The 22,147-nt window shown below is 41.4% G+C and overlaps 1 protein-coding gene across 6 annotated transcripts in view; it reads left to right on the plus strand.

Annotated features, from left to right (window-relative positions):
- Positions 1-370: 370 nt before the first annotated feature.
- LOC125933201 (zinc finger protein 260-like) overlaps positions 371-22,147 on the plus strand; it is a 30,246-nt gene continuing 8,469 nt past the window's right edge. The window contains exons 1-5 of one of the 6 annotated variants that reach the window (XM_049646056.1): positions 375-517; positions 1,939-2,041; positions 2,735-2,797; positions 14,441-14,567; positions 15,015-15,110. In XM_049646056.1, coding sequence (XP_049502013.1) covers positions 2,783-2,797; positions 14,441-14,567; positions 15,015-15,110 — 238 coding nt within the window. In that variant the 5' untranslated portion in view covers positions 375-517; positions 1,939-2,041; positions 2,735-2,782. Of the gene's footprint in view, positions 518-1,938; positions 2,798-14,440; positions 14,568-15,014; positions 15,111-19,473; positions 19,546-22,147 lie in introns of those variants that run through there. The other 5 variants (XM_049646058.1, XM_049646057.1, XM_049646059.1 and 2 more) reach the window with 5 other exon arrangements.

Below are 22,147 nucleotides of genomic sequence, written 5' to 3' on the forward strand. Positions count from 1 at the left end.
TATTTGATACTTGAAGGGTCCAGTGCTTATCTTCCTCACTGCTGAGAGAAATGCTATTATTTTATATACTGTTTACTATTATTTTTATTTCATTTCTAGCATTTCTAGTATTTAATTCGTTTGGCTTTCTACTATTCAAGGTAACTTTCCTATTTATGTTAATAACATACATCGATTTACATTTTTGCCTCCTTTGGTAGCTTGGTGTTCAAAAGGCACATAGGCTTTAAGACTTTTTCTCTGAGGTACTGAAAAAATACAGGGCTGCATACAGAAGTGACAACCACCTGCCACAGTCTCTGAATTGCTAAAGAAACATCAACGTCTTCAAAATTCTCCAGGTCCTTAGCGAGCGGACTTGTGGGAAATGGAGTCCGGAAGTTTCAGAGTCCGCCGCGCGTGGTCATGGGAACGGGTCTTCTTGCGGCTCCTTCTGCGCATGGGCAGTACTTCGCAGGCCCTTCTAGGTTCTCCCGCTTACGGTGAGAGACGGTGCGGAACCTCCACAATCCTGCAGGTCTGCCTGCCGCTCTGGGAGCTGGTGCGGCCCAAGTGGGAGGGTTGGCGAGGCCAGAGGGTTGGCGAGCTCCCAAAGGATCCCCGAGCTCCCAAAGGTGCCTAGCGTGGGGAAGAGGCCTGCGAACCCCGGCGGGACCCTCGGCTGTTGTACCCGAGAGACTGGGTGGGGGAGGCTTCTGCCGGGTGGAGGGACTCCGGGACCGGAGAGTTTATGTTAGGGGGAGGGGCCGGTGTGGGATGCGGGGATGCGGGGACCAGGTACCCCGGGGAAGATGCACATTCCGCGTGGATCCCGGGGCGTGGCTTGTGCGGCCGCGGGAGGAGCGTCCGGTGCGCATGCGTGGTGGGTGCGCTCAGCCGCAGAGAGAGGGGGCCCGGGTTGAGCGGGTGTTTTGATGCAGGGCAGCACCGGGTATAAAAGAGTCATCTGGGAAAAATAACCTACCTGAGACTTTACGTCTGTAAAACTGAAGGTATTCATAACGTCTGCCTCCTGGAGTTCAGAGGCCTAGCAGTAAATATTAGCGACTGTTAACAGACTTCTTATTCGTTACTTTATGCTCACTTAGGTGGGTATAGCTCTCCTTGCTGTAACAAATTGGAAAACTGAGACCGAGAGGAAAGTTATATGCCCGAAGTCACAACATTAGCAGATAAACTAGAAGACAGTTTTAGTTGTTTCTCCAAATGTCTTGGTCTTTGCAATTTACTATCTTGGTTATAAAAGCCAGCACTGCATCCTGCACGCTTAGCAGAAGTAATTTGGCATGTGAAGAAACAATTTGAACGATTGAATCTTACCATGGCAGTTCTGTTTGAGGGATTTCTAGGTGTCTTCAGAGCCTCTGATAGACAGCATAATTGTTTCTGAGTTAGGTCTGTAACTGTTCTCAGAAGCCTTGATTTGAGTTTATTGAAGGTCTGACCTGAGAGATTCCATGGAGCAACAAATACAGTTGAACTGTGGGCCTGGATGACAATTCAGTTAAAAAGAATTTGCCCCTTGGGTACTTTTCTCATCTACCTTTGAATGAAGCACGTTTTGTCAAGTAAGGAAGAGTCTCTGGGAACAGAATCTTACCTGGAGAGAACCATTCCATGATTTGACTGAGTTTTTGAGCAGAGGCAGTGTAGTTCCCAGAGAGGAGCAGATACTAGGTTTGCACAGCCTGTTCAGAATGAGTGAGATTTGAGAATGTTGCTACCTTCAGAATCCTTCAGGGCTGCCTAATGAAGGGAAGTCTGGACCAGGTTTCAGAAGAGAGGCATCTGGGTTGCACCAATGGAGGACAGTTAGGCTTCATTGGAGGCGCTCCAAGGACATGCAGGAAAGGGCCTTAAAACCAGATCTGAATCAGTCTTGTCTCACCAATCCCAGCTCATCCCCCACTCTCTTTATTTTTCACTCACTCTTCCCAGATTCCGAGCTGTCTTTCACATGATGAATCTGACATTTAAAGGTGTGCGGATGAGTTCTTTATAGGATAGCAGTACAAGAAGAGTTTATTTTTCTTCCTAAAAGGTGAGGAAAAATTGGTGCTGAGGGTGTAAGTGAATTTCCCTGGTTTTATGTTAGGGGCAGAGCCCAAAGTAGATATTGAATCTCCCCACACCCAGGCCAGTGCTGACCACATCATCACTGTGGAAACACATTTCTTAAAAGACAGCCGTTTCAGAGTGTACATCTATTTTAGAAAAACAATTAAAAAGTACCCTTACCTGAAAGTGCCTCCGTCCTTTTTTTTCACAGCTTCGGTTGAGTTCTCTAATTTGGGGAGTAAACAAGGAAATATACATGTAACAACTTTTATTATAAAACCTTTGCTGAAGGTGTAGTGTTCCTTCATTTAGCATATTGTCATTTGTTTAACCAATTTTCTGATTTTTAAAACTTCTTTGAAGTAGAATAAAGGGGTTATTATTTTAAACTGTTTTAAAATATCAATATTGCAAAATATCAATAGACAAGAGTTCCATTCACCCAGTGAAAAATTGCACACCCAAGCTTTGCATGGCCAAATCACAGTCACATGTGGCCATGTGGGTGCTTTATCTTATGTCCTTTCCTGCCCCTTCTCCAAGGTGAAAAGGATATAAAATGCCTATAGAGAGACATTTTATCCTGGTGATGTTGGTGGCTTTTTAAGAAGGCAAATCCAGGAACTGCAAAGCAATCTGTATCTTTAATGACTTCATTCCTGTTTTTCTATCCCAGCTATACTTTCAGAGATTTCAACATTTTTCCAAGAAAGACCAGCAAATTATGAAGAAATCCTATGTGAGTTGTTGTTGAAGTCATTTTATGCTTTGTTTTATAATGGATTTTTTGAGGGTAACGACTCCTGTATTTTAAATGAAAAGTAGAAATAGATAAAATGAACCTGAGGGAAACAGCATGACACAATGGTTCTTGAACTTTAGTGCACATCAGATCAAAACTGGAAAGTTTATTAAACCATAGAATGGGACCCGAAAATTTTCATTTTGAACAGGATTGCAGGTGATGTTGAGGTCTATAGACCAGTAGCATTGGAGTAACAGATCAATAGGGCAAAGTTGACCACACACACACACACACACACACACACACACACACACACACAGTTCAAATGAAATTAGATGGTTAGCAAACTTAAGTTGCAAATATTTCTGACCTTTTAGCCATGACCAAAAAAAAAAAAAAAAAAAAAGACTGTTAACATTGATCATGCACCGAGCAATCTGACTCCATTTGGAGCCTAAAGACTTTCTGGCATTGAGAGGTGAATAAAACAACTTTTGTTTCTTTTATGTAGATGATAAACAACCTTCTGGTGGCAACCAGAATGCCTATAATTATCTTTCAGTGGAAGCAAAAGACAAAGCTGAGCAGAGCCCAGTTAATGAGGTTTTTTAGGACACCATGTTACTGAAGCCACGTAGACAGCTTTCCGATGATCTTGATTTATTTTTGGTTTTGTTTTCCCTCGATAAAAGTTACTCTGGAATTCTCAGTCCCTGGCAACCAGTAAAATACATTCTGTTGCTGTAGACTTGCCTCTTCTGGGTCTTTTATATAAATACAGTCACATGATACGTATCTTTGTGTGTGTCTTCCTTCACTTAGCAGAAGCTTTAAAAGTTTGTTCGTATTGTAGGATGTTACAGACTTCATTTTCTTATCCAACTTTATTAAGGTGTATTTGACAAAACTCTAAGACATTTAAAGTGTACATCATGATGATTTTGATATTTGTATACATTGTGAAAGGACTCCTCCTGTCTAGTTAGCAAACACGTCCGTTACCTCACATAGTTCTTCGTTTCTTGGCGTAGCAACTTTTTTTTTAATGTTTTATTATTAAAAACAATATTTTTTAATGTTTATTTTTGAGACAGAGAGAGAGAGGAGACAGAGTTTGAGTAGGGGAGGGGCAGAGAGAGAGGGAGACACAGAATCTGAAGCAGGCTCCAGGCTCTGAGCTGTCAGCACAGAGCCCTATGTAGGGCTCGAACCCATGAACAGTGAGATCATGACCTGAGTTGAATTCGGAGGCTTAACTGCCTGAGCCACCCAGGTATCACTGGCATAGCAAATTTTAATTGTACAATACAGGGATACCAGCTCTAGTCCCCATGTTACACATTAGATCATCAAGCCTTCTTCATTTTATAGCTGAATGTTTGTGCCTTTTTACCAAGACTTCGTTCCTTTTTATTGGTGAATAATATTCCATTGCACAGATGGAGGACCACATTTTGTTTATCCACTTATTGGTTAATGGACATTGGGTCTTTTTCTGCCTTTCCACTATTGTGAATAGTGCTGCTCTGAACATTTCATGTGCAAGTTTTGCTTGAATATGTGTCTTTAGTTCTTCTGGGTGTTTACTCAGAAGTGATAATGCTGGACCATATGTTAGTTGTATTCTTACCTTACTGAGGAACCGTCAGACTTGTTCACAGTGGCTGCACAATTTCACATTTCCACCAGCAATGTATGCAAGTTTGTTTCTCCTCGTTGTTGACAACGCTTGCTGTCTTTTTATGTTAGCCATCCTAGTGGGTATGAAGTAATATATCATTGTGGTTTTGATTTGCTTTTCCCTAATGACTAATGAGTACCTTTTCATGTGCTTGTTTGGTATTTGGATATCTGCTTTGCATGCATGTCTGTTCAAATCCTTGGCCCATTTTTATTATTATTATTACTCCTGGCACCCTTTATTTTTATTTTTTTCTGTATTATTATTTTTTAATGTTTATTTTTGAAAGAGAGAGCGATTACGTGAGAGTGGGGGAGGGGCAGAGAGAGGGAGAGACAGAATGTGAATCAGGCTCTGCACTGTCAGCGCAAAGTCTGACGTGGGGCTGGAACCCACAAACCGTGAGATTGTGACATGAGCCAAAGTCAGATGCTCAGCCGACTGAACCATCCAGGTGCCCCTCAAATCCTTGGTTCATTTTTTAAATTGGATTTTTTGTTAGTATTTTGGGTACTAGATTTTTTAAATTTTTTTTATTTTATTTTTTGAGGGACAGAGAACTAGTCAGGGAGGGGCAGAGAGAGAGGGAGACACAGAATCCGAAGCAGGCTCCAGACTCTGAGCTGTCAGCACAGAGCCTGACGCAGGGCTCGAACTCACAAACCACGAGATCATGACCTGAGCTGAAGTCGGATGCTCAACCGACTGAGCCACCCAGGCGCCCCATTGGGTACTAGACTTTTATCAGATGTATGATTTTCAAATATTTCTTCTCATTCTGTGAGTTGTCTTTTCATTCTCTTGATGGCATGTCCTTTGATTCACAAAAGGTTATAATTTGGTAAAATCTGGTTTCTCTTTTTCTTTATTGCATTTGCCATTGATGTCTTGTCTAAGAATCCATGTCAAATCTAAGATCATGAAGATTCACTCCTGTTTTCTTCTAAGAGTTATAGTTTTTAGCTCTTACATGTAGGTCTTTGATCTGTTTTGAGATAATTTTTGTGTATAATATGAGGGAGGGGTCCATTTTCATTCATTTGCATGTGGATATCCAGTTCCAATGTCATTTGTTGAAGAGACTATTTTTTTTCTCCCACACCCCTTAGGCTTGTTACTGTTAGGTAAGGTGCAGTTTCGTTGTTGTGTAATGAGTTTGTGTAAAGAAAGACTTTTTTGTAAAGACTGTATTTGCTCCATTTCATTACAGAAGTGTATTCCATTTACCAATGGTGAACTAGTAATTAAAAAAAATTTTTTTTAATGTTTTTATTTATTTTTGAGAAAGAGAGTGCGCACACATGCAAGTGGGGGAAGGGCAGAGGGAGAGAGGGAGACACAGAATCCGAAGCAGGCTCCAGGCTTTGAGCTGGCAGCACAGAGCCTGATGCGGGGCTCAAACTCATGAACCGCGAGATCACGACCTGACCCCAAGTTGGACACTTAACCTACTGAGCCACCCAGGTGTCCCCCAGTGGTGAACTAGAGATTTTCTTAAATGCCTGGGGCCAACAAAACCAAAAATCTCTGAGTCCTTGCTGCTGGGGTCTAGGTGTGTTGGGTTATACCACCACCACCACCACCACCACCACCACCACCACCGGCACAAGACCGGGCCGTTGACAACTCTTCCCTCGCGCTCACTTCCTGTTGGCGCAGAGCTGATGGCCACCAGAGGTGAGAGCCTGGGGCTTTATTGGGTCTTTTCTGAACATGCATCCTGTCCTGAATACGTGTGTCTTCTAGATTTCCAGGAACATGTGGAAGCTTTTCAGTCTCAAGCTATTCCACTCCCCAGCGTTTCTCACCAGACTTTTTTGGCATGTCTTGTTCGCCCCATGCGTTATCTTTTGCCCCTGGTGGCAGCAGCTGGTTCATTTGCCTTCACATGTTTTCAGCAGGTGCCCTCCCCGTATCCTGTGTTGTGCGAGAGTTATAGGAGTATTTTGCCTTAGTCTTTTCATGTCTCCACTAGGCAGGTCAAAACAGGCAGTCCCCATTGTTTGAGAACCAGCTCTGTTCTATTCTCTCCAGCACCAGGAATCCACACCGAGAATGTGGGATTTCATCTTCCAAGACTGTTGCTGAGCCAGTTCGTGGGTTGAATTGTGTCTCCCGAAAATTCATGTGTTGGAGCCCTAACCCCCGATACCTTAGAATGTGACCTTATTTGGAGGTAGGATCTTTACCAAGGTAATCAAGTTAAAGTGACATCATTAGGTGGGCCCTAATATGGTATGACTGGTGTCCTCATCAAAGGGAGATTTGGACCCAGAGCTGCGTACAGAGGGAAGATGATGAGACACAGGGAGACGGTCGCCTGCAAGCCCACGGAAGAAGCCTTGACCGGCTTCTTCCCTCGCAGAAGGAACCACCTTGCCAGCACCATAGTCTTGGAGTCTAGCCTCCGCACTGCGACCGTAACTTTCTGTTAGGACAGCCGCCCAGTTTGCGTTCTTTGCTGTGGCGGCTCTGGCCCACGAGGGCCCCCTGCGAGGCTGAGGTGGAGCAAGGCTAAGTCAAAGCCACACGGGTCTCTCCTACCAGGTTTCAGCTGCCTTCTGTATCCGTCCTTCGGTAGGTGGTTGTCAACCTTTGCCTCTTTTCCAGAGGTCTGATAAAATTCATTCGGATAGTTGTTGCCATTGTTCTGATGTTTCTGTGGAGGGATGGACCCCGGGCAGTTCCCCGCTCTTACCTTCCTGACCCAGACCCGCTTCGGGGATCGTTTGCAGGGCACGAGTTGCTCGACCTCTCTGCCTGTGCTCTTGTGCGGTCCCTACTGCTGGCTCCTGTGACTCCACACAAGCCCCTTCCTCCTGTCAGTGAGATTTCCCTCATCTTGGCAGACCATGTTTCCTACTACATTAATTTCCTACTAGAGCTGTAACAAATTACCTCGGAGGTAGTGGCTGGAGCCGACACAGATTTGTCCTCTTACAGATCTGGAAGTCTGACGTCGGAAATGACTCTGACGGGGCTAAGGTCAAGGCAGTGGCAGGACAGGTATCTTCTGGAGGCTCTGAGGGGAGAATGTGTTTCCTTGCTTTTTTGGCGGGGTGGAGGGGTTGGCTCTTGTGGCACCTTCCTCCATTTTCAAAGCACATTACGTCAATCACTGCCTTTTTGTCTCCACGTCGCCTTCCCGTCTGTAGTCCAGTCTCTGCCAGCTTGTTAGGACACCTGTCATTATGCTCCAGGCAAGATCTGGATAATCCAGGAAAATCTCTTTTCAAGATTCTTACCTTAATCATATATGCAAAGCCCCTTTAGCCATGTGCAGGAATGTTCACAGGTTCCGGGGATTAGATGTGAATATCTCTGGGGCCATTAATCACCCTACCACTCCTGGCTTTTCATCCCTGACTCACTGTTCGCTTCTATTTGTGCATGTACATTGATTTGTCATTCCATTTGTGTAGGGAGACAACCGTGTGTATGTATCATGAAGGAATATATATTTTTGTTGTATATGATTTTTAGAATTCTGAAGGCTGTATCTCATTTGATGTGTATGTTACCTCAGCTCTGTGTTTAAAATTTAATATTGCATTTAAGATCTATCCAAGTTGATTAATACTTAATTCTTTCTAATGTTGTTATGACACCATACATTTTAGTTGTCCGTTTCTTTAAGGCATGCCATTTTCATTTTTCATTTTTATGTATAATTCTCCAGTGAACATCTTTTACATTTTCTCTCCCCGAATAAGAGCAAGCATTTCAAGCACACCAGAGCCTACACACATGATTAATATTGTTGGACCATGAAAGGAAAGGACTTGCACTGTCACTTGGTACTGCCTGATTGGTCTCCTAAGTAACCATACCGCTCACGCCAGCTTATAGGATAGCACAGAGTTCTTTACCTCCTTATTGATGGTTATTGTTATTTAAAAATTATTGCTTGGGGCACCTGAGTGGCTCCGTTGGGCTTCTGACTGCAGCTCCTGTCAGGTCATAGTCTTACAGGTCGTGAGTTCCAGCCCCGCTTCGGGCTCTGTGCTGACAGCTCAGAGCCTGGAGCCTGCTTCGGATTGTGTTTTCCTCTCTCTCTTGCCCTTCCCCTGCTCTCTCTCTCTCTCAAAAATAAATAAACATTTTAAAAAAAATTAAAAAATTATGGCCAGTCTGATGGATAATGAAAGCCTCATTGTTGTGATTTGTATTTCTCTGATTATTTTATCAGATTGTGTCTTTCAGTTTTCTTCTGTGAAACGTTGGCTTATATATTTTGTATATTTTTACATATTTTTCTCTTGATTTCGTTCTTGTGTTTCTTACTAATTTGTAAATATCCTTTATGAGTTTTGTATAGTAATCTTTGTTTTTATTCGTTGTAAATATCTTCTCCAGGGTTTGTTCTATCTTTTAACTTTACGGTATTGTTGGTCATGTGGAAATGTTGTATTTTGATGTAGGCAGATTTGTGAATCTTTTTTTCAAGGTTTTTGTTTTTATTTGTTGGGTTTTTAGGTTTTTTTTGCGTTTTTTGTTTTTGTTTGTTTTCTGCAGTCCTTTTATCCTTTGGGTATATTCCCATTGTGATATGTAGTCACATTCCTATGCCTTAAATTCAGCAGATATTTTCTCACTGAGGTGTACCATCAAATTGAGACACAATTAGATTCATTTGTTTCATTTGCTATTTGTTTTAGGGTTTTGTTTTCATTTTGATAATTATTTTTGTTTAAGTATAAAAAACACTTACAGTTTTCTGAAGATGAACTGTACATATAATACACAGCATATTCAGAATCAGTCTGGCTTCTATCTCTGTCCCCTCCATCCTGTTTCTTGTTCCTTCCCTTACCTTTTGAGGGTGACCATTTTGTTTTAAGTTTTTTTTTTTTTAATTAAAAATTTTTTTTTTTTTTATTTTAGAGCACACATGAGCAGGGCACAGGGAGAGAGAGAGGGAATCTCAAGCAGGCTCCACATTCAGTGCAGAGCCTGATGTTGGGTTCGCTCCCACAACCTGGGATCTTGACCTGAGCCGAAATCCAGAATCAGGCAGGCAACCAACTGAGCCACTCAGGTGCCCCAAGTTTTTATTTGAATTCCAGTTAATTAACATACAGTGTTATGTTAATTTTACTTGTACAATTCAGTGATTCTCATTTTGTTATTTTTAATTAAGCAGACCCATGTGTAGGTCTTTGTGGGTCGCATATTATACTTGATTTTCTCACTTAAACTTTTTGTCACTTAATAATATATTATGGAGTTCACTCTGTAGCACTATACGGAGATATTCCCCAGTTCTTTTTCCAGTCGCTCCGCACCACTCCATGGTGTGAGTCTATCATAACACATTCAACCAGTTCTTTATTAATTTGGGTGGTTTCTAGTCTTTTGTAAATATAAATAGTGATGTAGCCTTGCGCCTATGTCTTTTCTTTCTTTGGCTAGCGTGCCCTGTGGTTGGTTCCCAGAAGTGGGATTTCTGCGTTAAGTGGTAAATCCATCTGTAATTTAGCTAACTATTGCCATATTCCACTTCTTAGTGGTTAATCATTTTACATTCTCAACAGCAGGATATCAGGATGCTTTTATGTCAACAGCAAATTAAATTAAGTGTATATGTTGTTATTCTTTTGGATTTCTGCCAGTCCGATAGTGAAATTGTTCGGTATAATTTTTATTTTCACTTTTCTTTTTAAAGGGTGAGCTTGATTTTATAAGATATAGTTAGTGCCATTAGTGTTTCTCTTCCTGTGAGTTTTCTCTTCTCAGTTCTTGTCCATATTTCATGGGGCAGTTGCTTTTTTCCTTTTAAGGAGCTCATTATATAGGGATATTAACCCTTTCTTTGTCACCTAAGTTGTGAATACTTACCTCTGAGTTGTCATTTTTGTTTACTTTTGATTTTGTTTTTAACTTTATTTAACTCTGCAGAAGGTTTTCTTTGCTTGTTTTTTAATTTTTTTGGTCAAATTTGTTATTTTATTTTATTGCATCAGGATTTTTAGTCATGGTTAGGAAAATGTTATTCTTAAGTTATCGAGGAACTCACCCATGTTTTCTTCTATACCTTACGTAGTCTTTTACATTAACCTTGACCAATCCGTTTGCAGTTTTCTTGATGTATAGATGAGAAAGGATCCCATTTATCTTTCTTATCCTATTAAGTTATTTTATCACTGTTTAAAAAAATTTTTAACGTTTATTTATTTTTTGAGAGACAGAGACAGAGGGTGAGTCGGGGGAAGGGCAGAGAGAGAGGGAGACACAGAATCCAAAACAGGCTCCAGGCTCTGAAACATCCGCACAGAGCCCCATGCAGGGCTCGAACTCACAAACCGTGAGATCATGACCTGAGCTGAAGTTGGTCACTCGCCAACTGAGCCACCCAGGTGCTCCAAGTTATCTTATCAGTGTTAATGAAAGATTCTTTTTCCTACTCTATTATATTGTCTTTATCATTTACTAAATTCCAGATGCATTTGAGTCTCTTTCCATTGATCCCTTTTTTTATTTATGTGTCTTGTACCACATTATTTTAATTATGGAAGCTTTATGTTTATATCTGGTACTTTCCGGTAGATTAATTCCTCCTCATTGCTCTTTTCTCAGGTTTTTCTTGGCTTACTTTGCTTTTCTTGCAATTAAATATATAACCAACTTGTTTTATGCCCACTTAGAAGCTTGATGGTATTTTTTTGAGACTGCATTAAATTGCCCTATTAATGTTACGAATCAAAATCTTTTTGATGCTAAGATTTCTTCTGTGAGAACATGGGCTAGCTTTCAGTTTCTTCTAATAGCTTTTTAAAGGAGTGTTTTCACAGCTTTCTTTATGTAGGTTTTGTTCATTTTTTGTTATGACTTCATGTCTAAGTATTTTACTTCAGCTTTTATATTTTCAAAGTTAAAAAGATAAAAGCATTTTCCCCACATACTTTCTTTGTCTGTGATATCCCTATTTGTACCCAAAGTGTCCTTTAAACTTTACTGGGTTTAGGATCCAATTAAAGATCATACCCTTATATTCTTTCATATGATAGATTTTTATTTTTTAAGTCCTGGTCACATGTCTTGCTGAGTAGTTATTCTTGAACTTAATGCTTTAGAATCATCTGAAACTCTTCGAATATTCCTGGACCCAGACTATGCTTCATACCAGTTAAGTCCGAAGGTCTGGGGATGATGCCTGGCTGTGGGCAGCCATGTCGAGAAGCAGGTCTGTGGTCTGTGGCCCCCACGTCTGGTTCGACGGATCTGTTTTTCCTCATGATTAGAGTCAGATTGTGTATTTTTATTAGGCTCATTTATTGTATACTTGTAAGGTATGACTGTACCATTATTAATAATACCACCAAATACCCCACTCGAAAAGTAGAGTTTTCTTGTCTCCTTTTGTAAACTCATAATCTGTCACAGGACACTTGGAGACTGTGTGCATGTTCTTATTCCCAGTAGCCTTTCACTCAGTGGTTGATGGTGTGGGTTGAGCACTTTTCTCATGTTGATTGGCCATGGATCTTTTCTTTTGTGAAGTCACTGTGTTAGGTCCTTTTCCCATTTTTCCATTAGTTCATGTTGTTCCTTACTGATTTTAGGAGCATTTTATATATTTTGGATATAATCCCTGTATCATTTCAAGATGTTGCTAAAATTTCCTGTTCTCTGGTTTGCTTTTTTAAAAAATTATTTCCTTTTGATTAATAGAAGTTCTTAACTTCACTGTCCTCCTATTAATTTCACTCTTTTTCTTTATGCTTAGTGTTTTTGGTGTCTTGCTTAAATTTTTTTTGCTTGTCTACAGATTGTGAAGATAGTTTTTTGTGTAATATTCTGGAAGTTTTACTGATCAACCTACAGTCCATCTGGAATTGATTTTCACATATTATGTGAGATTGAAATCAAAATTTTTTTTCAATGTCCTTTTCTCACTGCTTTACTAGTAACACTTTTTTTTTCTTTTTTTTTTTAATAAACCAGGTGTCCATGTTTGTGGGTCAGATTCTAGATTATAAATTTAATTCCATTGATCTTTCAGTTTATTCTTTTACTGATAGTGCACTCTGTTAAATTACTCTAACTTTGGAATAAATCTTTATATCCACTAGTACATCAGTTTTGTACTTCATAATAAATTACCTCAAATTTTACAGGTAAGAACAACACAAGTTTATTATCTCACAGTTTTTGTAGATAAGGAGTCTGAAATAGGTTATCTAGGTCCTCTTAGGCGTAAGGTTGCAACCAAAGTGTCACCTGGGTTCCCTTTCATACATATGTGGCAGAATTTATTTCTACATAGCTCTAGAACTCAGAGTAGCCTGCTTCTTTCAGATCAGAAGAATGTCTCTGATATTTTACCCTCTTTAAGTGACTCACATGATTAGGTCAGGCCCACCCAAGGCAATCTCCCATTTAGATCAGAGTCAGCTAATTAAGGGATCTTAATTATACTTGCAAAACCTGTTTTGCCATTGAATATAACATAACACAAGGAACACAATATCACTGGAACACAAGTCTCTCCCACTTAAGAGAAGATTATATCAGTGTGAGGCTCTTTGGAGGTCATCTTGGAATTCTGCCTACGTCATTGTGAGTTTACTCATTTGTTCTCCAAGATGGCTTTGATTATTCTTGGTCATTTGAGTTTCTTCATAAGTTTGAGAATGAACTTGTCAGCTTCCACAGAAATATCTGCCAAGATTTTAATTCTGATTGTCTGGATTTAACCAGTCGTTCTGATTTATAGGCTAATTTGGGGAGAAATTAGGTTTTTGTAATATTGAGTTATCCAATCCATGCATATAGTGTATTCATTTATTCGGGTATTCCTTGTTTATTCTCAATAATACTTAAAAAATTTCTGGGTAATAGTCTAATCTTTTCCCTGTTAACTAGTTTTTAATATATGGCATGAGCATTTATTAGCTATTTGTTTTGATAACCTGGGAATGATACGTCTCTGTCTCTGCCTGCTTATGTCTGTTTCTTGCAATATTTTCCACGGTGGTCATCTCCTAAGTGGGTCATATATAACCCAGGGACTGTGCAAGAGTCTGTTCAGTTATGGGAAGAAAATACTCAGATGCCTCCCTACATTTATTTTAATCCAAAAAAAAAAAAAAAAAGAATGGAGAAATCTGATGTACTGTGAAATGAATATAGACAGTAATACCGTATATTATCATTAGGTAATGTGGTAAATAGAGCTATGCCGGCAATCATTATAACATGTAGGTGTATCAAAGTTACACAATGTTACGTGCCAAATTTATTCAGTTGAAAACAATAAAAGTGACTTAGAAAAAAAATAATGAGGAAACAATATATAGATTCACATTATAAGTTGACAATCCTATGAAAGAAAGGTTTCTTAGAAGAGTAACCAAATATTTTGGATGCCCCTATTCTACTGGAGTTACGTCCAGAATTTCTCGTACCACGTTCCCTGAATACCGCTATAGCTCTTTATCTTCTCAGAGTCCCAACAGTACTCCCCTGTGTGTTCATTGTTACTGCTTTCACTACATATTTTGGACGTATACATGGTGATGCTCTTGCCCGAGTTTTGTGAATGATACTCTGTTATCAGTGAAACTCACCCCAGTAGCAGCAGTAGAACTTTTCTCCCCTCTGTAACCTCCATCTACATCGTGCATCTTTTTCCTGTAGTAACATCTCATCGCAGTTACATGCTTACACGTTTATGTGTGTTTGTCGGATTATGTGCTCCTTGAGGACAGTGACGTGGTGTTATTGGTCTTCAGATTCTCAGAGTAGGAGAGGTCTTTATGGCACGTAGGCATGTACCACGACCCCGGTAACTTGGCACAACGGTGAGGACCTTTCCAGTCAAGTGCACAAGTAGACTTGCCATAACACATTTTCTAATTGCCTGTGCATGGTGAACTCCCTGACGGTTCTCTGACAGCTGTTCCATGCCTTCCAGTTCTGATTTCTTACACTTAAACACAAACGTGCTGTTTCAGGGATCCTTATCATTTGAGGATGTGACTGTGGGCTTCTCCCAGGAAGAGTGGCAGCACCTGGACCCTGCCCAGAGGACCCTGTACAGGGACGTGATGCTGGAGAACTACAGCCACCTTGTCGCAGTGGGTAAGGGGTTGTTTGCCATGTAGACTCCTAGTATGCACATCCTTTCTTGATTTGAAACCTGTAGAAGCTTCATTGAATTTAGTGATATGGAGGCTTGATACTCAAGTATTAAGGGGAAGGATTGTTGAAACACCATAAAGAATGTTTTATTTTTTGGGGCTCCTGGGTGACTTAGTCGGTTAAGCATCTGACTTTGGCTCAGGTCATGATCTCACGGTCTGTGTCAGGCTCTGTACTGACACCTCAGCCTGGAGCCTTCTTCGATTCTGTGTCTCCTCTCTCTGCCCGCCCCCCCCCCCCCCAAATAAATAAACATTAAAAAAAAAAGAATGTTTTCTATTTCAATGAAAGATTGTATTTGGCCCCTGAAGCTTCGTTTTCTGTGTTCTTCAAAGGCCCTGAAACCCATGGGCCTAGCCCAGTTGCCATGTCGTTTCCCATTCACAGGGTGCTGCGTCCCTAAACCAGACGTGATCTTCAGGCTGGAACAAGGACAGCAGCCATGGCTCGTAGAGGAAGAGTCCCTAGACCAGAGCTGCCCAGGTGAGTTAGTATGTGTTAAACGGATGGACACCTGATGGCATGGTATGAATCCCTTTTATTCTCAGGTGCTTGCTTGTATGTTCATTTTCACATTCAGCAAATACTGAGTACCCACTGTGTGGCACGAAGGTTTTAGGTGCCAGAAATACTTCAGCAAACTAAATTTGCTCCTCACTTCGTGGACCCTGCATTCTGATAGGGAGAGAAAGATAAGAAACAAACAACACTTCATACGTAACACGCAAATGCATGATATGCCAATAAAATAGCGAAGAAGTTAAAGATGAAAACTAATGAAATGTTATACTTGAGAAAAGAGGTTCAGGAAGGCACTTGGGTGATATCAACTTGAACGGAATGAGGTGAGGATTATGGATGGCAGAGGAGACATTAAATGTCAGTCTACCGAGGCAGGAATGTGCTTGGTGTTTTTGAGGACACACACATGTCACTGTGGACTAGGGGAAATGAGTGAGCAGAGAGTGGTAAGAGTTGACATTGTGGAGGTAACGGAGCTCAAATTACATAGGGCCGTTCAGGCCATGATAAAGACTGATTTTATACTGAGTCAAATGAAAAGCCATTGGTAGGATTTTACCTACTAAGCAACATATGCTTATTTTTCTTTTAACTTTTCTCTCTGGCCACTGGGCAAAGAAAATACTACTGGGGCAGAGGGATGAAAGGGAGACCAGCAGGACAGTACTGCAGTCTCTGAGGAGGGGGGATAGGTTACCCCCGGTTGGGAGTGGCGGAGAAGAGTGGCCATGGTTGGCTTCTGGTTATGGTTTGAAGGTGGGACCTATAAGATGTGCTGTGAGTTGGATGAGGAACGTGAGAGAAAGAAAGGAGTCAGCGACTCCAAGGATTTCATCCAGAGCAATTGGATGAATGGGTACCGGTTGCCAAGATGGGGGGAGATTGGGGAGAAGCAGTTTAGAAGTCATAGGAGTTTAGACTGCACATACCAAGTTTCAGGTGATTATAAACTGTCCAGGTTTACCTGGGAGTAAGTAAGCATTTGACTGTTTGAACAGAGGTAGTTTAGGGGAGACCCCAGGTTGGAGATGATTTATTTGGAAATTATCAATTTATGGTAGTACTTAAAGTTTTTAAATTTAGTGTCTGAGCCTAAGGGACCAGACAGCCTCTCCTTAGAGGTACCAATGAACAGATCTGAGAGGTCTGAAGACTGTCCCCTGGGCTACCGGCTTTCAGAAGTCATTAAAATGAGAAAGCTCAGTGAAGAAGAGAGACAAGCATTTTGGGGATAAGGTGGAAACAGAGAATGTGGCGTCCTGTAGCCAAATTAAGACAGTTTTCAAAAACAAAATGAACGTTTTGAAGAATATGTAACGTCAGCCTTTTTTCTCTCTCTGCTCACAAACCATCCAGAAGCATTAAGGAAAATGAACCACATACATGTCACTATGACACGAGAGGATATCTGAAATCCCAAATCAGTGCAGGTGTAAACGGTGCGAAATTGGACAAATCAAGGAGCGTGTGTATCAGCAGGCGGGTAGAAAACAAAAGCATTTCTGATGCTCTGGGGACTGGCGCAGTGCTTTTCGTGAACAGAGTACGTAGTCTGAGGTGTGAAACGTAAAACTTAGATTAACAGCAGTGCTGTGCTCTAGATGGCTGAGCTCCCTCGGATGCAGTTTGCTTTTGCCAAGCAGATGTAGTAAAGTGTAGAAACCAAACATATCTTCCAGTAGCCTCTTCTGTTTCTGTGATAGCGCAAGAGAGGCTTTACGTCTGGGAAAACCGCCTCACAGACGTCTAAATGTGGAGAGAGAATCTTACGCTCTCTTAGCGGGTACTTGCAGGCCACAGGATTTGAAGCAAAAACTCGCTCGGTAACAATTGGTAAGGATGTGCAGACCTTCTACAAAAATGAGGGAAGCGGTTAGGAGGAAAGGAAAGTTCCAGACGGCAGTTGCCTTGGTGACCAGAGCTCTGTAATTAGCGCATCGGGTCGCTCGGACCAACAGGGTATTGTCAGAGTCTTCATGTGAACCGCTGTGTCCCAGAGCGGCGCGTCGGAGAGGTGGAAGGGAGAACGATAGATCTGTGGTCTTCTTCCTGTTCTCCTTTATTAGATGCAATTGTTCTGTAGAGGTTTGACTACCTTTCTTTTCTGGATTGCATCAGACGGTTTGTCTGGGCAGATGCTGGGGCCCCAGAGCCTCCGTGGGTCCAGTTCGGTTACCGGGGCACGTAGTTTCTGGAAGTCAGCTCGACACCCGCCGTTCCTCACTCTGGAGCGACAGCAGTGCCAGCCCGGTGACCCGACGCAGGGATCGCCAAGAGAGAAGCCGCTGCCAAGGCCGCTCTGGCTACGAAGGAAGGCAGAGTTTGGCTGATCTATAAACTGAGTCCAGTACATGTGCAAAATGCTTGTTCATAAGGAATTACCTTGTCAGCCTAAGACGTGACTCTCTTCCCTTCTCTCGAGTAAACCTTGTGCAGCGTGCTGTTCCTTACAAAGCTCACCTCCTTTCAGCCTGAGTAATTGAACAGGAACCAGCACAAAATACATACGAAACTGTTGCAAGAAAAAAGGGAGGACAAAGATCGGCAAGAAAGATAGTAGGTGATTGAATTGTCATTTGATCAAAGTAGTCATAAAGTAGATAAATAGTGTGACCAAATATTAAATAATGAGTTTCAAAAGAGAGAACTAATGGAATTAATTACCTCTGTGATACGAGTTTTTAAGGAAGATGTTAATAGAAAACAAATTGTGGGGTGTCAAAGTCAGAAAAGAATTGAAACAAAAAATAAAATCACAGTCAAGAAAGGAAATCGGAGGAATCGCAAGAAAAAACAGATAGTGTTGAAATTACATTCAGAAGGAAGTGAGACATGTGAGCGAGAAGCAGCTGAAATGAGTCCTGAAGATTAGAGCTCCCCCGCATGCTCTGCCTACAGTTCGTCCCCCAAATGGGAAAGTAAAGGAAATAGAACAAGTATTTAAAATAACCCAGGAACACTTTTTGTGGGGGGGGTTGGAGGGAGAGGTGCAATTGAATCTGTATAAAAGGGCCAGTCGCATCCACATTAGGATAGATTCTAATAAAGGGACGGGATTTCAAAAACAAAGAGTTTGATAACCAGCCAATATGAGAGAAAGTCCAACTAGCTTCAGACTTTTCCATAGTTAAATCTGTAGGTAAGAATTAGCACAGCAGTTCCTACAAAATCCTTAGTGTGTTCCATTGACAGTATTATACCCATTTAAGAGGATCTTCTTTAATGAGGAACAAACCTTTTTCGAATAGGCAAGAACCCTAGGATCATTGTTCCTGGAAGCCTCTATTAGAGAATGAGTATCAGGTAACCAAGGAGTGACAGAAAGAAAGCATGGTAAAAAGACTGGTGGTGGGCTTTGAATTTAACTGAAGAACTAATTAAAGCAATTGTGGGAGCTAGCTGACAGAAGAGAATGTACCAGTTGCAAATCTGGGCAACACAAAGGCTGGGTGTCTGTGTAGATAAAAGGCTAAAAACAAGTGGAGAGCAATGAAGGTGTATGAATACACCTGTTATAACACGATATGTGCATTCCTGAAAAATCACTGCTCCATATGAAGCAGTAAACTAAAAGTCACTGGGCTGATGGCAAAATGGGATTGGGGCTAGAACACTCAAAAGCTTTGTCAGTGACACAGTGAGATAGCACCGTTCGAGTCTCCAGCTAGAATTTTGTATTCATTTATTTCTCCTTTCAGTTCTGTTCGGTTTTGCTTTATCTATTTAAAGATTTATTATTGGGGCGCCTGGGTGGCTCAGTTGGTTAGGCGTCGACTTCGGCTCAGGTCATGATATCACGGCTCATGGGTTCGAGCCCCGCGTTGGGCTCTGTGCTGACAGTTCGGAGACTGGAGCCTGTTTTGGACTGTGGATCCCTCTCTCTCTGCCTCTCCCCTGCTTGTGCTCTGTCTCTCTCTCTCTCTCTCTCTCTCTCTCTCTCAAAAATAAACATTAAAAAAACTTTTTTTTAAAGAATCATTAAGAATTATTATTAAGTGTATAAATATAAGAATCTTTATGTTCTTCTCTTAATGAGATGACCCCGTTATGATGTCTCTATCTCTCGTAGAACTTTTTGTTCTGAAGTGTGCTTTGATATTCATACGCCTACTCCACAAATCCTAGGTAAGCCATTTATTAGCTTAGACAAGTCACTTAACCTCTGTGAGCCTCTGTTTCCTCATTGTATATTTCAGTAGTAAGACCTTTGTCACAATACGTACGAGCATCAGATGAGGCAAGATACAAATCACAGTGCCTTGCTAAAATAGGCATTCAGGAAGTTTACACCTCCAGCTAACATTTAACTAATGCCCTCCTAAAAGCTTGGGATACATCAGAGATACATCAAGGATTCTGCTTTCGTGGAGCTTAGATTCAGGAGGGAGGCATAGAGGTAAGGACCATAGACGAAGAAGTAGACAATAAACAAGGGTGCAAATAATTTAATCTTATAATTTCAGGTCATGCTGAATGCTATGAAGGGTTTTATTTTTTATTTTTTTAAATTTTCTTTTTAATGTTTATTTTTGAGAAAGAGAAAGAGCCCCCGCGTGCGCGCACACGTGAGTTGGGAGCATAGAGAGAGGGAGACACGGAATTGGAAGCAGGCTCCGGGCTCTGAGCTGTCAGCACAGCACTCGAACTGATGAACCGCAAGATCATCCCGAGCTGAAGTCAGATGCTTAACCAACTGAGCTACCCAGGCGCCCCATTATGAAGGGTTTTAAAGATAAGAAAATGAGGTGATGTGATCGAGGGCATTTGGGATAGGTGGACTGTTTAAGCCAAGTGGTCCACGTGGCTTCTTCAAAATTTTAGTTGAAAAGGACCTAAACCATGTGATCCCTGAGAAGAGCGTTTTCTGAGAGAGAGGGGAGCGTGCTTGACTTGTTGGGTCAACGGCAGGACGGCTGGTGTGGCTCTGGCGTGGCAAGTGCAGTGAGCAACAGCATGGAGTAAAGTTGGAGACCTCAGCATGAACTTGATCTTGATGTTCTCAGCCATGCCGCTAAATTTGAATTTCATTCAGATAAAACTGTGGGGGTCTATTGCAGTTTTTAGGTAGTGACAGAGGCTAGAATATAACAGAATTTTGAACTTCACATGTGATTCCTTGTACACATGGCTCCATAATCCCTTGGGGTCTCTGGCATGAAAAGACGGTCTTTGGTATACTGGGCTGACCAGATGCTGGGGGCCACTAGACCGCTTCAGCAAGGGGCTGGCTGCCACCAGCGGCCTGTGATTTAATCATTCAAGCCTGGGCAATGAAACCTCCATAAACACTTCTGAACAACAGAGTTTGAGGAGTGTTGAGTTGCGTGCCCGGAGTTCCACACGCTCACACACTGCTCACGTCCCAAACCCTTGCCAATGTGTGTTTTCCTTCTGGCTGTTCCAGAGTTGAATCCTTTATAATAAACTAGTAATAAATAAGTAAATTGTTTTCTGAGTTCTGTGAGTTGTTCTAGCATATTATCAAATCTGAGGTGGGCTGGCTAGTCACAGGAACCCTCAGTTTTTAGTCAGAATGCTGGAGGCAAAAAAAGAAAGACGCATACATAGTACCTTCACCTTTCTTTTAGTTAACGTTTCCATGTATATCTTTTTCCATCTTTTTACTTTTTTTGTTGTTAAGTTGATTTATTTGAGAGTGAGAGCACAAGTGGGGGAGGGGCAGAGAGAAAGGGAAGGAGAGAATCCCAGGCAGGCTCCACACTGCCAGCTCAGAGCCCAACTCTGGGCTTGAACTCCCGAACCATGATGTCTTGACCTGAGCTGAAATCAAGAGTTGGAGGCTTAACCAACTGAGCCACCCAGGTACCCCTCCATCTTTTAACTTTTAGCCTATTTATATTTAGAGTGGATTTTCTATCGATAGCATTCAAAGACCCGTATGGTTGGGTCTATTTTACCTAGTGTGAAAACCTCTATTTTTTAATAAGAATATTTCAAGCATTTAAGTGTTTGCCCTATGGAATACAACATCTTTAATTTATCAGTCTGATTTCAAATGACATACTAGTTTACATGTAGCTTTTCAATCTTATGTCAATATACTTCTGTTCCTCCCATTCTATGTGATATTTTACTTCAAACCCCACAAGGCATCTTTTATTTACTTTCTTTTTTTAAACCATTAGCACTGTATTTCTTTGTGCAGCTTACTCTTTCTAATACTCCTTTTAGTATTTCTTACAACATGGATGTGTTGGCAGTGAATTCTCTCCACTTTTATTTGTCCAAAGAGCCTTTATTTCCTCTTCATTTATAAAACATGTTTTCTCTAGATACAAAATTCTGCATTGACACTCATTTCTGCACATACTTGAAAGATTCACTTCATTTTCTTCTGGCTTAACGTCCCTCGTCCTGTGATTTTCAAGTGTTTGTTCTTCTGTTCTTTAATATTCTGTTTTGTTGCTTTCAAGATTTTCTTTTCATTTTGGTTTTCAGCTGTTTAGCTTTGATTTGATTTTGAGGTTTTCTGGGTATTCCTTGCTGTTTTCTCAGTTTCCTTTTTCTTTTTTTTTTTAAGTTTGTTTATTTTGAGAGAGAGCACGAGTGGGGGAGGGGCAGAGAGGGAGAGAGAGAATCCAAAGCAGCCTCCGCGCGTCAGCGCAGAGCCCGATGTGGGGCTCGAACTCGAGAACTGTGAGATCATGACTTGAGCCAAAGTCAAGAGTCAGATGTTCAACTGACTGAGCCCCCCAGGTGCCCCTGCTTTCTGTTTCTTAAATTTGTGGTTTGATGTATTTCATCCTTTATTTTTGGCAGGGACTGCAGTTACTTATGTGTGGCTGTATTTGATTGTGTTCCATAGTCCTTGACTGTCCTGTGTCAGGAGAATTTCATCAGTGTCTGTGCTGCATTTTCAGCCGCCCTTCCAAGCCTGTGTCACAGAGGGTTTACCTCTCTGCTCCTGTTCCTCTTGCAGCAGTTGACTGAGCTGATGCTATTTCAAAGAGGAATAAAGCCAGACTCCAGCTAAAGGT

Source organism: Panthera uncia, chromosome D2 (genome assembly GCF_023721935.1).
Source record: "Panthera uncia isolate 11264 chromosome D2, Puncia_PCG_1.0, whole genome shotgun sequence".
Taxonomy (NCBI): Eukaryota; Metazoa; Chordata; class Mammalia; order Carnivora; family Felidae; genus Panthera; species Panthera uncia.